The sequence below is a fragment of the Camelus dromedarius genome, chromosome 20 (genome assembly GCF_036321535.1).
Source record: "Camelus dromedarius isolate mCamDro1 chromosome 20, mCamDro1.pat, whole genome shotgun sequence".
In the NCBI taxonomy this organism is placed as follows: domain Eukaryota; kingdom Metazoa; phylum Chordata; class Mammalia; order Artiodactyla; family Camelidae; genus Camelus; species Camelus dromedarius.
In genome coordinates this window covers 16,245,519-16,258,709 of record NC_087455.1, presented here as the reverse complement: position 1 = coordinate 16,258,709, position 13,191 = coordinate 16,245,519, and the positions used below count along the sequence as shown (strand labels likewise).

General features: G+C 38.2%; 1 protein-coding gene across 8 annotated transcripts in view; it reads right to left on the bottom strand.

Annotated features, from left to right (window-relative positions):
• ENPP2 (ectonucleotide pyrophosphatase/phosphodiesterase 2) overlaps positions 1–13,191 on the bottom strand; it is a 101,121-nt gene that overhangs the window by 38,325 nt on the left and 49,605 nt on the right. For all 8 annotated transcript variants that reach the window (XM_064476875.1, XM_064476873.1, XM_064476876.1 and 5 more), the window contains exons 9-11: positions 7,901–7,956; positions 3,309–3,374; positions 2,545–2,617 (exon numbers count right to left, since the gene is read on the bottom strand). In XM_064476875.1, the coding sequence (XP_064332945.1) occupies positions 2,545–2,617; positions 3,309–3,374; positions 7,901–7,956 (195 nt within the window). The remainder of the gene's footprint in view (positions 1–2,544; positions 2,618–3,308; positions 3,375–7,900; positions 7,957–13,191) is intronic.

Genomic DNA, 13,191 nt, shown 5'->3' with positions numbered 1-13,191 from the left:
AATTAGTCTACCATGGAAGAGAAGTTTTGTTGGCTTTGGTTTCATGTTTTAAAAGTATAAACTCTTTTGTTTTTCTTTCAGTAAAAAATAAGATTCTTGTCAAATGAGAAATAGTTGACATCTGAAAATACTCCTTGCCTTATCAGAAGAAAATGACCAAGTTCTCAGGTTATCATAACTGAAAATACTTTCCAAGATACCTCATCACTAGCGTTTTATCCCATAGATATAAGAATATCCTAGTTACAAGAAGCATTAATACGAAAAGCAACATAGCATGAATACTTCCAACTCTTAATTCAAAAATACTCAGGAAAAAAAAATCTGTTTGTAAATGCATGAGAATCCTGAGCGTAGAACCATCATTACAGCAAATTAAAGCATCTTATGCTTCATTTATCACTGCTTGGTACTTAAAAAAAAAAACTTTTTGTTTATTTCTTGATTAAAACACACATACACACACTTTCAAAGTAAGTAATTATAACAGAACTACACATACTAGAAATCCAGAGATGTTCATGGATGAAGAACATTCATTGCTAAGCCATATAACTTTTAAAGAAATGAGAATTCTAAGAATTATACCTCATCTGTATTGTTAAAAAACCAATGTTTGGCATAAAGAACATGTTCTGTAGGGCTGGAACATAGTTTATTAATGGACTACTTTGCTTATCTCCTAGACTGAAGGAGAGTTAAATGGTTCCCTGGTCTGGAAGTCGGAAGTCCTATGTCCAAGTTCACTTACCAGCCAAGCAAGCGGAGTAGCCCCTCACCTCTTTTAAGTGCCAGCCTCTTGCTTTTAAAAGAATGGCTCTACCAATCTCTGGTTGCCTATGCCACAGGGTCTTTTGGGGGATATTGTCATCCAAGCAAAATTGAACCTTTAAATAGGGCACGTGGAACTGCTTAGGGTTTGGTGTTTGGTTTGTTTTTTGTTTTTTAACATCCTAATAAAATGTGATTCCTTTTGTTCCCTTTAGATTAATCTCAATGAAAATCATCCTAAAGATAAAACAGCCATGGTCACTCTGGCAAGAATAAGATCTGTGTTTAATGTATGTGGATGCTTATCTCGTTTTATCATTTGTGTTTCATAATCATGCACCAGTGGTTAAACATCAAAGGACTAGGAAAAAGAGCATTAGACTTACATGACTTCAGTGATTTAAGGCCAAACTAAGAATGGTTTCACATAGCCATTAGTTTCCAGTGCTTAAAAAAAAAATCGCCACTGAAATGATGTTAAAGCCTTCAGAAATATTTATGGCTCCTTAGTATTGACTGCCTTTGTTTAGATATGCTGCATTTTGATCAAAAATACTTAAACCAAGACACATATATCTGTATTTCCTTAGTCATCTTTATGCTGAACATAGTAAACTTAATTCTAGCCATAGGCTATCAGAGAATAGGAGGTCGTTCCTTCTATCATCAGAGTTTATGAAATACTTTCTCATCGAAAATCAAATTTTATTATGTTGATGTAAACCTCACCACTCTAGTAAGGAAAAGAGGTGGAAAACATTTAAAATATTAAGATTTAGGTTTGCAAATCCCAACATATTTTAAAATGACCTAGGCTGAAACACTGGGGAGATTCCCACCTCTTGATAACAGAGGAACACAGTAAAACACCGAGAGTCCCTTTCGCACCTCCTGAATTTGAAGTTACACTGGGATACTAACTTACAAATGGACTGTCCTCTGCTAAGATGCCTGAGTGCTTGACAAAAGGGTGTCAAGCTGTTCTGCTTAACAGATTCGTTCAACAGTGTATTTCTCTCAGTTAAGAATTTGTTTCACAGCGGGGAGGGCATGGCTCAGTGGCAAGAGTTCATGCTTAGCATGCACAAGGTCATGGATTCAATCCCCAGGACTTGTATTAAAATAAATAAATAAACCTAATTACTTCCCCCTCCCCCAATTTTTTAAAAAAATAATAAAACAATTAAATTTTTAGGAAAGAATGTGTTTCATTTTGGGGGGTGATGGACATGTTCACATTCTTGATGGCAATGATGCTCCCACAGGTATCCACCTATGTCAAGATTAATCAAATAAAGAAGAGTCCAATGCTCTCAAATTTGCCAGGTAGCCCGTACCTGCTGAGGGAATCAGAGCTACTTGGCTGACCAACCCTCTCCGAACTGCATAATCATTTTAAGGGAGCTGAAATTCGGTGGCAATGTTTTGTATTGCAGGTTTATCTCCAGATTCTTTTCCACTCCTATCCCAGTGACGGCAAATATCAACCCTTCACCTTTTGACTGATGCCTGCAGGACTGGAATATATCCCCTCCTATGAACATCAAGTTTAGGATACGTTTGAAATCAAATCAATCTGAACCAAAGTTCCTGTAAGAAAAACAGGTATGTTTGAGATGTTTTAAAATGATTTTACTCCTGTAGTTCTTTGACTATGCATCTACCTTGCAGATACAAACAGCCCAAAAGACTTTGTACAAATCCTGAAATAAGGTCAGTAGATTAGGTAGCCCAGGGCCACAAGCTCTACCAGGCAGAAGATAAGCTACTAACCTCAGGGCCAAAAGGGCCATATTTGTGTCCAGAGAAATCAGGTTGTTCGGAATAGAAGGCATAGACTGAAGGCCTACGGGAAAATTGGAAGGTTCAGAATTCCACAAACCACACATGACAAAGAATATCAATTATCCTTACACATTAAAAAAAAATCCTCTCAAATCAAGTAAATTAAATGCCCAACCACTGTCCATTTTACCATGAAAAACGTCTCTTTCTTGTTTTTTTTTTTTTTTTCTCTTGCTTCCACACCCACCACCCCCTCCACCACCCTCGGTGTGGTGATGGCCTGATTACTACCTTCAGGAATAAAAAGTCACCAGGGAAATCTGAATGCAAACTCAGGCCTTTGATCCTCAAGATAACAAAGCCCCGTAATAATTCACAGGGGCCAAGCAATCTACAGCTTGAAAGAAGGACTCCATTAAAGTGAAAAGTCAGTCTTCATGCTTCCCCAGTCCTTGAGATGCTGCTGGTTTGTTTATCAAAGCCGGGAACTCCCTCAAGCTCTGCTGTGGTGGCCAGGATTAATAGCTGGAGTAATCCACGTAATTAAATGGTCCCCAATAACCTACGTCCATTGTAACCTAAGTCCTTCTTAGGGAAGCAAGCTTAAGGCTAAGAACCACAAAACTTTTAATAATACCAAACCTTGGCTGTGCTTCCAACGCCCAGTCTAGCCAGTTATTCACCCAATTCCAACCGAAGATGGAAATGCACTGGAAAAAGAAGACGGAGGGTCAGGCAGGGGAGATAAATACCTTTCGTTGTCTGGCAGGGTGAGCCACTGCAGGATGGTTAATATCCTCCGCTCGTGAGGGATGACCCTGTAGGGCAGCCACAAGCAAAGCATGAGGTTAGGTTGCATTTTCCACCAACTGCAGCCTGATGAGCTCTTGCTCTTGAACTCTGGCCAAGGGCTCTCTATTTACCACCATCTGTTTTCACTTTGTTGGAGTAAAATTTCCCCTTTCCAATTAGCGTTTAAACATCCATGTCTATCTGCAACGCGTCACATTGCTCAGCCTCTGCCACCGAAGACAAGACTGGAAACTCTGATTCACAGTCAAATGAAGACTCTGCCTTGCTGATCACAGGCTCTGCTACAGAAAGGACCCTGGATTCAGAGTCTTCGCCACTTAGTGGGTAAAGCCATTAGCTGTGGCCACCAAGGGATCAGGACTTAACGTCCCCAGCCTGGCTCTTGTTGGTAATGTGGCCTCTCTCAGCCTCAGTTTACTCATCAGTAAAATAAAGATAACAGCAAAGCACACCACACAGCTTGGTTGTAAGGGTGAAATGAGACAACATAGGCCAAGGGCGTGTACAATGCCTAGCACAGAATAAATGCCAAAAAAACAAAAAACACCTTACATTTATTAATGATCATAATTAGTCATCACTCTATCTCTACATAGCTATATGACTTTAGAAACATTATTTAATCTGGAACTTTTAAGTATCTCCTCTATAAAATAAGGGGTTAGGAACAGTATTCTTGAAATTCTCTTCCAGCTCTATAAAAATCTATCAAGAATAGGCACATATAATTATGAGACTGACAAAAAGGGTATAATCTTCATCCACAATGACTTTTGTGTTTAAGGCTCATTCCTCTGTTGAAATATAATTACCCTAAATCTGGCACTCACTTCAGGAGCTCTCAGCTAGCTCTGTATCATGGGCTGAGTTACATTAAGATGCTCACAAGCTGAGTGAGATCTTCATTTGTGGGAAAAGTTGCTTATTCTTTCTTAACAAGGAGTACAACATACTTTCTGCTTCCCTATCCAAGACTAGGCATAAAGCATGTTTATGATGAATTTTAAACTGAAGCCCAAGCTTAACTGTGGATAGTAAAAATTATTGTGGCCAAGAGTGAACCCTAATGTAAACTATGGTCTCTGGGTGATAATGATGTGTTAATGGAGATTCATCATTTGTAACAAATGTACCACTCTGGTGGGGGAATGTTGATATTGGGGGAGGCTGGCCATGTGTGGGGGCAGGAGGCATAAGGAAAATCTCTGTATCCACCGTTCACTTTTGCTGGGAACCTAAAATAATAAACTATCAAAAATTTATCGTGGAATATTGGGTGAGCCACTTAAACTTTTACTTTTGGTAGGCATGTGCATGAGAGAGCTAGGAAAAAGACAAACCTTCAAAGCCATGGGAGATGGCGAGAGTTGGCGAGGACTCTGAGCAAGCAGCCTCCCCCATTTGCACCTCACCGCCCACCGCCATTAACTCCCCCTTCTCTGACAGATGGGGGATTTGTCATTCTTCCCTCTGGCCCCCTCTCTGTCTAGAACTATCCTACCAGCCCAGAAAACTCATGTTTACCATAAAATGAGTCCTAATTTAAACAAATTCCAATGCTATTGAATAAATGCAGCCCTGTTTATTATATCCTATAATTGAATTAAAAGTAGGCATAACAAAGCCAGGTTAATCGCCTGAGGTATTTAATTCTTCAGCCTTAGAAATCCCCTGTATCTGAACAAAATAATTACATACTTTGAATTCTTTCCTAACTTAAAAAAAGTGAATGTCGTAGCCTTTTCATTTTCCCTTACTTCACTACCTCTCTACAAGCTGCTTTATTTTATGAAATTGGTGTTAAGTCACAAAAAATGGATTCTGATGGAGTCACTTGGTGCTAATGGAAAAATACAAACTAATACAATTTGCGTCAAGCTCAGAGTGGTTACCCTTTAATGCCTTCTTTGGATGGGGTACTTGAACAGTAGAGAGCAGGGGAAAAAGGCATCAACTCTGAGGCCAGAATGCCTGGGTTTGTGTTAGTGATGAGATCGGCAAATTATTTAACCTTTCAGTGTCTCTATAAGATGAGGATAATAATAGTACCTATCTTATAAGATTGCTGTGGAGGATTAAAAGAGAGAACACATGTAAAGCACTTAGAATAGTGCCAGGCACATAGAAAAATGCTAGCTTTTATCATTATGTACTGGATTCACAGGTCCACAGAAATTACACATTCATTCATGAAATATTTGTTAAAAGCATATTATGTTCAAGGCATTTGTGTGAATATAAATAAAGATACAAGATATTCCTACCAAAAGAAAAAAAAAAAAGAACCTAGTAAGGAGAAGTCACCATTCTCTGCTTGTAAAGATAAGCAGGTGATTATCGTTTTCTGGGCAGGGGCTGAGTGCATGTGAGCGGTAAGAGCATGAGATGAAAACTGTGGAGGTCTGAGTAGCCACTGTAAGTGTGACCTTGGGTATGACATTTCACGTCTCTAAGCCTTGGCATTCTGATCTCAAACATGAGGGGTTGGACGCAGTGGCCTCTAAGTTCCCTAGGAGTTCTAGATTATCTTTATGAAATAACCTCACAGACCAAAAGAGACATGGTCCTCAGCTATCAGTGTTTAAAATACTTGACAGAGACCATGCATAAACAGATCTGACAAAGGAAGACTGTATTCTTAACAGAAAGGGAAATGGGGTTCTTGCTGTCGTCTTTACCATCTTTGATTGATAAAGAATTTGTTATGAGATCAAGTACATTAGATATGGTCAGAAAAAGAAAAAAAAAGTAAGAAAAATGGAAGATGGACTAGATGAGGCCTTGAGTGGTAAAGGGGAACAATTACCATAGGACAGACATAGCCATTGTCTGGTCATTGTTGAAAGAGATAACGTGAGTAAGAAAACAAATACCATTTGCTGGTTGTTCTCTATGTACTAATTACCCTACTAAGCACTTTAAATAAGTTAACTCATTGTATCTTCACACCGCCCTTCACACACATCGTGCAGACGTGATCAATCCTATTTAAGGATGAGGATATTGGTTTATTGAGAGATTAAATCACCTGTCTAAGGCCAGCAGTCCAGTAAGTGACAGAGCTGGGATTAGACTCAATCTAGATACCCATATTTCGGGAGAATTACTGCCTTTGACCATGAATTGACATAAAAGAATGCAATGGAGCATCAGCCGAGGATGATTTCAAAATGAAAGACTAATGCTAGGTTGCAGTACAGAACCAGGTGGAAAAGATGACCTTCAAAGTCTAAGTCTATGGTTTGAATCTGGTTTTAAATTTAAAAATTTTCATAATGTACTATGTGTGGATTTCCTTGGCAGATATTCCACTAAATAGCTGGAGTCATGACCATGTTGTGTGTTCTTTTAATTCTAAGAAAGACTTTTTTATAAAGAAAGAAAATTAAAAAATCCAAGTCACTTCCTGGACATAGAGATAAAAGAATAATTGTCTGAGAAGCAAAGCAAAAACTGCAGACATCTTTGGAGCACACAAAAGCCACCTTCTTAGAAGGTTTGAACTGGGTGGAGAAAATTGCCATTCAAAACCAGAACACTAAGCCTTTTCAATGAAGCTCTACAGCAGTTTGGGGGGGGGCAGTGAAGGTGGGGACTAAGTATTAATTATGCTGTTGGCACCTCTCCATTTTGCCAGGCAAGTATGTTGTGGAACAGAAGAAATCACTTCTATAAGCATCAAGGACAGTCAAGGGTTAAAAAATGTAATGCATAAGATTAAACTGGTAAATCAACCTGTCATTTTGAACTTACACTTATTTCTCAACTGAGAAAAATCTCTCTTAAAAAAGTGAGGGGTTGGTAGGGGGAGAATTTTAAGGGACACTCTGTCAGCTTCAAATCACTGAAACCAATTTCAATTTAGCTCTTCAAATTTGAAAAAGCTGCTTTATTTCTGAATTTGGAGAATATAGGCAGTACCATTCTGGATTAATGTGAACCTGTGATTGCTCTCAGCACACTACTATTATAGAATAGTCAGATTTTTGTTAAGGCATAAGAGGCAAATACGAAAACAGCTTTAGGTGGTTTAAAAAAAAAAGATGGAAAGAACATCTCAGTGGGAATAAAATCCCCATGAAATTTGAAACAGATTCCTTTTCTTACTAAGGAGCCTCAAAAAATAATCATGTTGACACTTTTATTAGGTAAGTTTCATCTTAAGACTTTTTTCTGAACATTAACTACAAATCTCCCCATCACTTCTGTGGGGAAGAGTAGTTCCTTTTTTCTTATTAGGGAAATCCTGAAGCTTCCTGATGACTAGAAGTAGAAGAGAAGTTCTTCCTTACATTCTATTAAGAAAAGATGGGAAAAAAGAGGGAAGAGGAAAAGAAGGTGGAGATGGAAGGAGAGACAGAGAGAGGATCTCTTCAAAAAAAAAAGCCTGGAAGGTTATTTTGAATCAGAAAATATCCATAAGTTGGAGTATGTTAACATTTAACTGAAAGGAAATCAGACTGAATGAATGTTTCATAAATTGAATCATAATTGTAATTTTACAAACATTGACAAAATAAAGGTAACTTACACAGACCAGAAGAATGTCCCAGCGTTCACCCCTTGCTTGGTCGCTGTAATCCATAGCTAATGAGGAAAATATAAGAGGCTTATAACATGTTCTGAGTTTTGGTCAAAGAAGAAATGGCTTTAAAATATATTATAGCTCAGGTATCTTATACGACCAATACCCCACCATAAATTTCCCAATATTTGCAATCTTTTTTTTTTTCACATCTGGAAGTCAGAATTATTCTTTCCATAAGCGTTATTCAATACATTCTCTGCAGAAGCTTTCAAGCTTTGCTGTGATTCCAGTGGCATTTTGTGTGTGTGTGCATTTTTTTTTTAACTCATTTCATCTCAAAAGTATCTTTGGTACCTGTCTTTTCTGGTCATTTTTCTGAACATCTCACTTATATGGCAGAATTCTGCTAATCAAAAGATGCCAAGTGATCATATCTTCCCTTGACTATTAAAACCCACAGAGGAGAACCCCAGCTTAGCACACAGATGCCAACTTGGTCTTGTTTTGTTTTAAACGAGGTGGATGTAATGGGGGTTGAGGAGGAGGCAGTTTTTATTCTGGATTTCCCCTTGCATTTTTTACTTAGTCTTTTAGTAAATGAAATTTTAGGAGTAAGTTCCTGGGATAAGTTTGGTGAACCAAGTATGTCATTAAGGCTTTTAAAATATTCTTTCCAGCTCAGCTGTTGGGAGGCAGAAGATACAGCACTTAAGAACCTGAGCTCTTTGACCAGCTAGCTGGAGTTTAAGCTTTGCCTCTGTCACTTACCAGGCACGTGGTTCTCCAGCAAGTTATTTAAGCTCTCTGTGCATCAGCTTCCTTTAAAATGTAGATAATATTATCTAGTGTATAGGACTAGTCTAAGCTTTAATGAGTTAATACATATAAAATCCTTAAAACAGTGTCTTAGCATTTGGTAAACTCTAGATCAATTTTCATCTTAATTTTTATGCAATAATGGAAATAAATGTAATCCAGTTATTCTAGGAACATTAAAAATAGCTTAGGATGGCCAGTGTCCCATTGAACAGAAGTCTGTGAGAAGAAACCCCTTAAGTTTAGGTGGCAAACAGTAAAAAGAAGAATAACTAGTTTTTTTTATAAGACCAAAGCAAAAATGGTCTAGGATTTGTAACCAACCTCTTTTCTGGTTTGATTGCCTCCAGATTTTGACAGTGTTTTACTTACTCCAAAAAAACCCTTGCTTTTTGAGGAAAGGGGCAATTTGGAGATGTGGGGCATCCAGGAGCTTGGCCATGACTTCAGAAAAGTCTGGAACACCTGACCTGGGAGAATTCTGCAAGGATCTCCAGGTCCCTCAGGAAGACTGAAAATCTCCAGCTGCAAAATGACAGCTGCTGCTGCTAGCAAGTGAGGGATGGGGCTGGAGAGCACAGGGCATCCTCTCAGATCCTTGGAGGTCTGAGCTGCTAGTGGGCGTCATCAACATGAAAGAAGTGGAGTCCTTGTCCCACTGGGATGGACCAGAGAGGTCAGGATCTCAGATAGCTCTGAGCACCCTTCTGGGATTCGGTCCAGAGTATCCTTCTGCTTTACAGACAAACTCCAGCATTCCCGGGTAGCCCCTGGCCAACAAGGATTCAAAATGGGTCCTGGAGTTTCATTCATTCTTGTGTCAGCACCTCCACTACAAAGAAGATGGACTCTGAGTGCTGGACATCCTGCAGGTGCCTCAAAACCACCTCAGATACCAGAGAGATCAGCTTCTTATACTGAGCGATCTACTTTCATACTTATTTTAATTTCAGAGACACAAACATAGTGTATGCATAGCCAAACAACTGCCTAGAAAATCTAGTGCCTTGATATTTCCAAGGAAGTTGTACTAGGCAATATTTGGCAGATTGAAATGTAAGATCAATCTGGGGTTTTCTAATGAAAATTTTAAAATATATAATTTTGTCAAATGATGACCCTACACTTTCAAAAGTTATATGGTGGGATACATGCTGATGTTGGCATTATCTGGGCTACAGGAAGCCCTGTGAGTAACTTTTAGCTTACTAATACTCAGGGGAAAAGGTCACCGGAAGTAGTCTGCGGTTCTATAAGGAAAGACCACTGGGAGAGATGACAGATGCTAAGTGCGCTAAAATTATCTCAGTGGCAAAATCAGGATTGTTGGTTCTTTACACTTTTCTGTACTTCCCAAAATTTTTACAGTGACCATTAACATCGTGGGAATTAGAAAAAAAAATCAGCCAATTAGAAAAAGCAATGTGAACTGTAAAGATGAATTAAAGGTTAAAAAAATTCTCTATTTCTTTCAAAAAAGAAGCAAAAAAATTCTCCCTGCTTCTTGATAAAAGTCATGTTAGCCATATTTTCTAAAAGAAAATTGGGAGTTCAGTCAGAAAAGTGCGAAAAATGAACAGATAAGAGAGAATACTTGAAATTAAAAGACATTTTAAAATCTCAAAGAAAAGGATCCTAGCAGTAAGGAAGCTGGGCCATCAAGATTTGGCAAGTGGTACAAGACTGAAGCATAAAGAAAGTTTCTTAAGTTAAATCAGATCAGAAGCAGCTATAAAAGTTCCTTTGCAAGTTATACATATATTATTATATTTCAGAACCCTGGAGTTAAATCTAGTAATTACAGAGAAAAAAAAAAAAGGCACTAAAATGTTGGTCCAAAAGAACAAAAATGAAAAAGAGTCTCTCAGGCTGTCAGGAAGGGAAGAGAGAGAGACAGAGAGACAGACAGAGAGAGAGAGAGAGAGAAAGGGGCGAGGAGGCGGGGGAGGCGGGGAGAGGGAGGACTGTAAAGCAGAAATCATAAAACTAGTTCCTTGTTAATTTAGAGAAATGAATTTCTCATTCTAAATCTGAATGCAATATAAATTTTCTCAGAGATAGGTAAAACAACACAGCTAAAAAAAATTAGCTGAGAAGACACTGAGTTTAGCCTTCCCACCTTTAATCCCACTATTTCTTCCATCGCTTTGCTTTATCTAGAGGCAGGGTTTTCAACAGCTATGTCCTAGATACCACATTTTGAAAAGGGGACAAATGGGAATAATATTATACCTTCTTGATATGTTATCAGGAATTTAAAAAAAAAACATTAAATTTTTTTAAACACTTTCCCTCTGGGACCAGGAGGATTTAAATGTGAGATCCAACACGTTCTCAAATTCAGTATTATGTGCAGCTGTGGGAGAAGGGGAGACGTTTTGAAAAAGAAAATAAGCAAAAAACACTTTTGAAAACCCTGAACTTCTACTGTAGTCTTTCTCGCAGTTCTTGGCAAGGAAATTACACTCTTGCATTCAAAAGCACAGAAGTAGAAACAACAAGGACCTGCTTTATAGCACAGGGAACTATATTCAATATTTTGAACCTATAATGGAAAAGAATCCAAAAAAGAATATATAACACGTGCAAATGAATCACTTTGATGTACATCTGAAACTAACACAATATTGTAAATCAACTATACTTCAATAAAAAAAATTTTTTTAAAGCAAAGAGATGGAATAAGTAGAATTCTGGGAGGCCAGAGGAATGGGCGGGGCCTCAGTATCAGTGGGAGGAGAGCAATCAAGAGATTCAAGAGTCAGAACAAACTACAGATGTGAGAGTTGGGGGAGGCTGCAGAATCACAGAGCTTCCAGGTGGTCAGGGCCAGAGGGACGTGAGTGATGAAATGCAGGAAGAAGTGCAGGTAAACATGCTGCAGATGGGGGTACAGAACAGTTCAATCCAAAACATAGTGAGTGGGACCCCTAAACGTGTGAGGCTATAGGTTAGGTCCTGAATATAAGGAGATAAATATATCAAATCTCTACCCTCATGGGGCCCACAGACTAAAGCAGATATGTGAATAATTTGAAATGATATGGTCACGATTATGATAGAAATAATACGACAATGCAAAAGAGGGTCCCTGAGCTTGGCCAGCACTGATAGAGCTTAGTGAAAGCTATTTGGGACTGGATACTTTAACTGAAATTTGAAAGAGAAATGAGTCTGGTAGCAAAGGGGAGCAGAGTCTCTCCTAAGTACCTCATCATCCTGGCTGAAAACCACCGTAGGGCAAGCAACTCGAGAAGTAACAAGAATACAACAAACTAGTGAATAAAACAAAAAAGAAGCAGACTCACAGATTCAGAAAACAAACTAGTGGTTGCCAGGGAGGAGAGGGAGTGGGGGAGGGGCAATATAAGAGGGGAGGAAAGGGGTTATTACGGGATTATGTGAAATCATGTGTGTGAAACTTTTGAAAATAGTAAAGCACTATAGAATTTAGAGACTCTTTCACTCAATAAAAAAATTAATTAAAAAAAAATGTGTCTGCCTTCCTCCAGAGACTATGACTTCAGAGGACTTGCCTCTCAAATTGGACTTGTCTCTCAAATCTACACACTTAGCAAGCCCCTTGGAGTCTCATTCATTCTCCACTTCTCTGAGTCCAGCTTTAACCTGAACAGGGCATTTCCCCACTGAGATATCTTAGTGTTAGAAATTGTAGGATTAAAGCAGAGAGATTTTGTTCAGAGAAACAAATACACGTACGCAGTCCAGTAAGAGTATGCAACATACTTTTGTAATAAGAAAAAAAGGTAAATACAGTTTCAAAACAACAATGTAAAAAAGAATTCCATTATAATATGCAGGAGAAATGTAGGGTCATACAGTGAATGACAACTTTTACTAGTGCATTCTGACGGTTAACAAATTAAAAGCTGACTTAACTTTGTTACAGTGGTCATATCAGATTTTTTAAAATGAGATGAAATTATAGAAGTTATTTTGGGAAGTCTGATGATGTGATTCAAATTTTCAGTTGGACACTATACCAATGCCTCATGTCATACATTAGATTTCAAACTAGAATAAAAGTGGCTCTTATTCACCATTTGATCTGACTCATATATTATTTGCCAAATGTCTTTCATGGTTTAATCACCCAGTAAAAATAAGTTGAGTTTAATTTAATAACCTGTCTAAGGTTTTTACGAATATTTTCTCCACCCCAATTATTTTTTCCACTGGTGATTTTCTGTGAACTATACAAGCCTCTGAGAGGATGGTGTAAATGCTTAAGGAATATTTATTGACTCATCTTTTCTACAGGATTTATAGTTTCTTACAGTTTTTGTTCATACATCCCTCCTACATGCCAAATTTCAATAAAACGTGTTTTTAACTTAAATCTACTGTGCTCTTTGGAATTCTTTTGGTGGCCTCTTGTTCAAGAAGATAGCCAGAAATACAAATCAGTTTTACCGCAAATCTTGGTTGGGACTAGGAAATTACTAAACTTGGTGAAA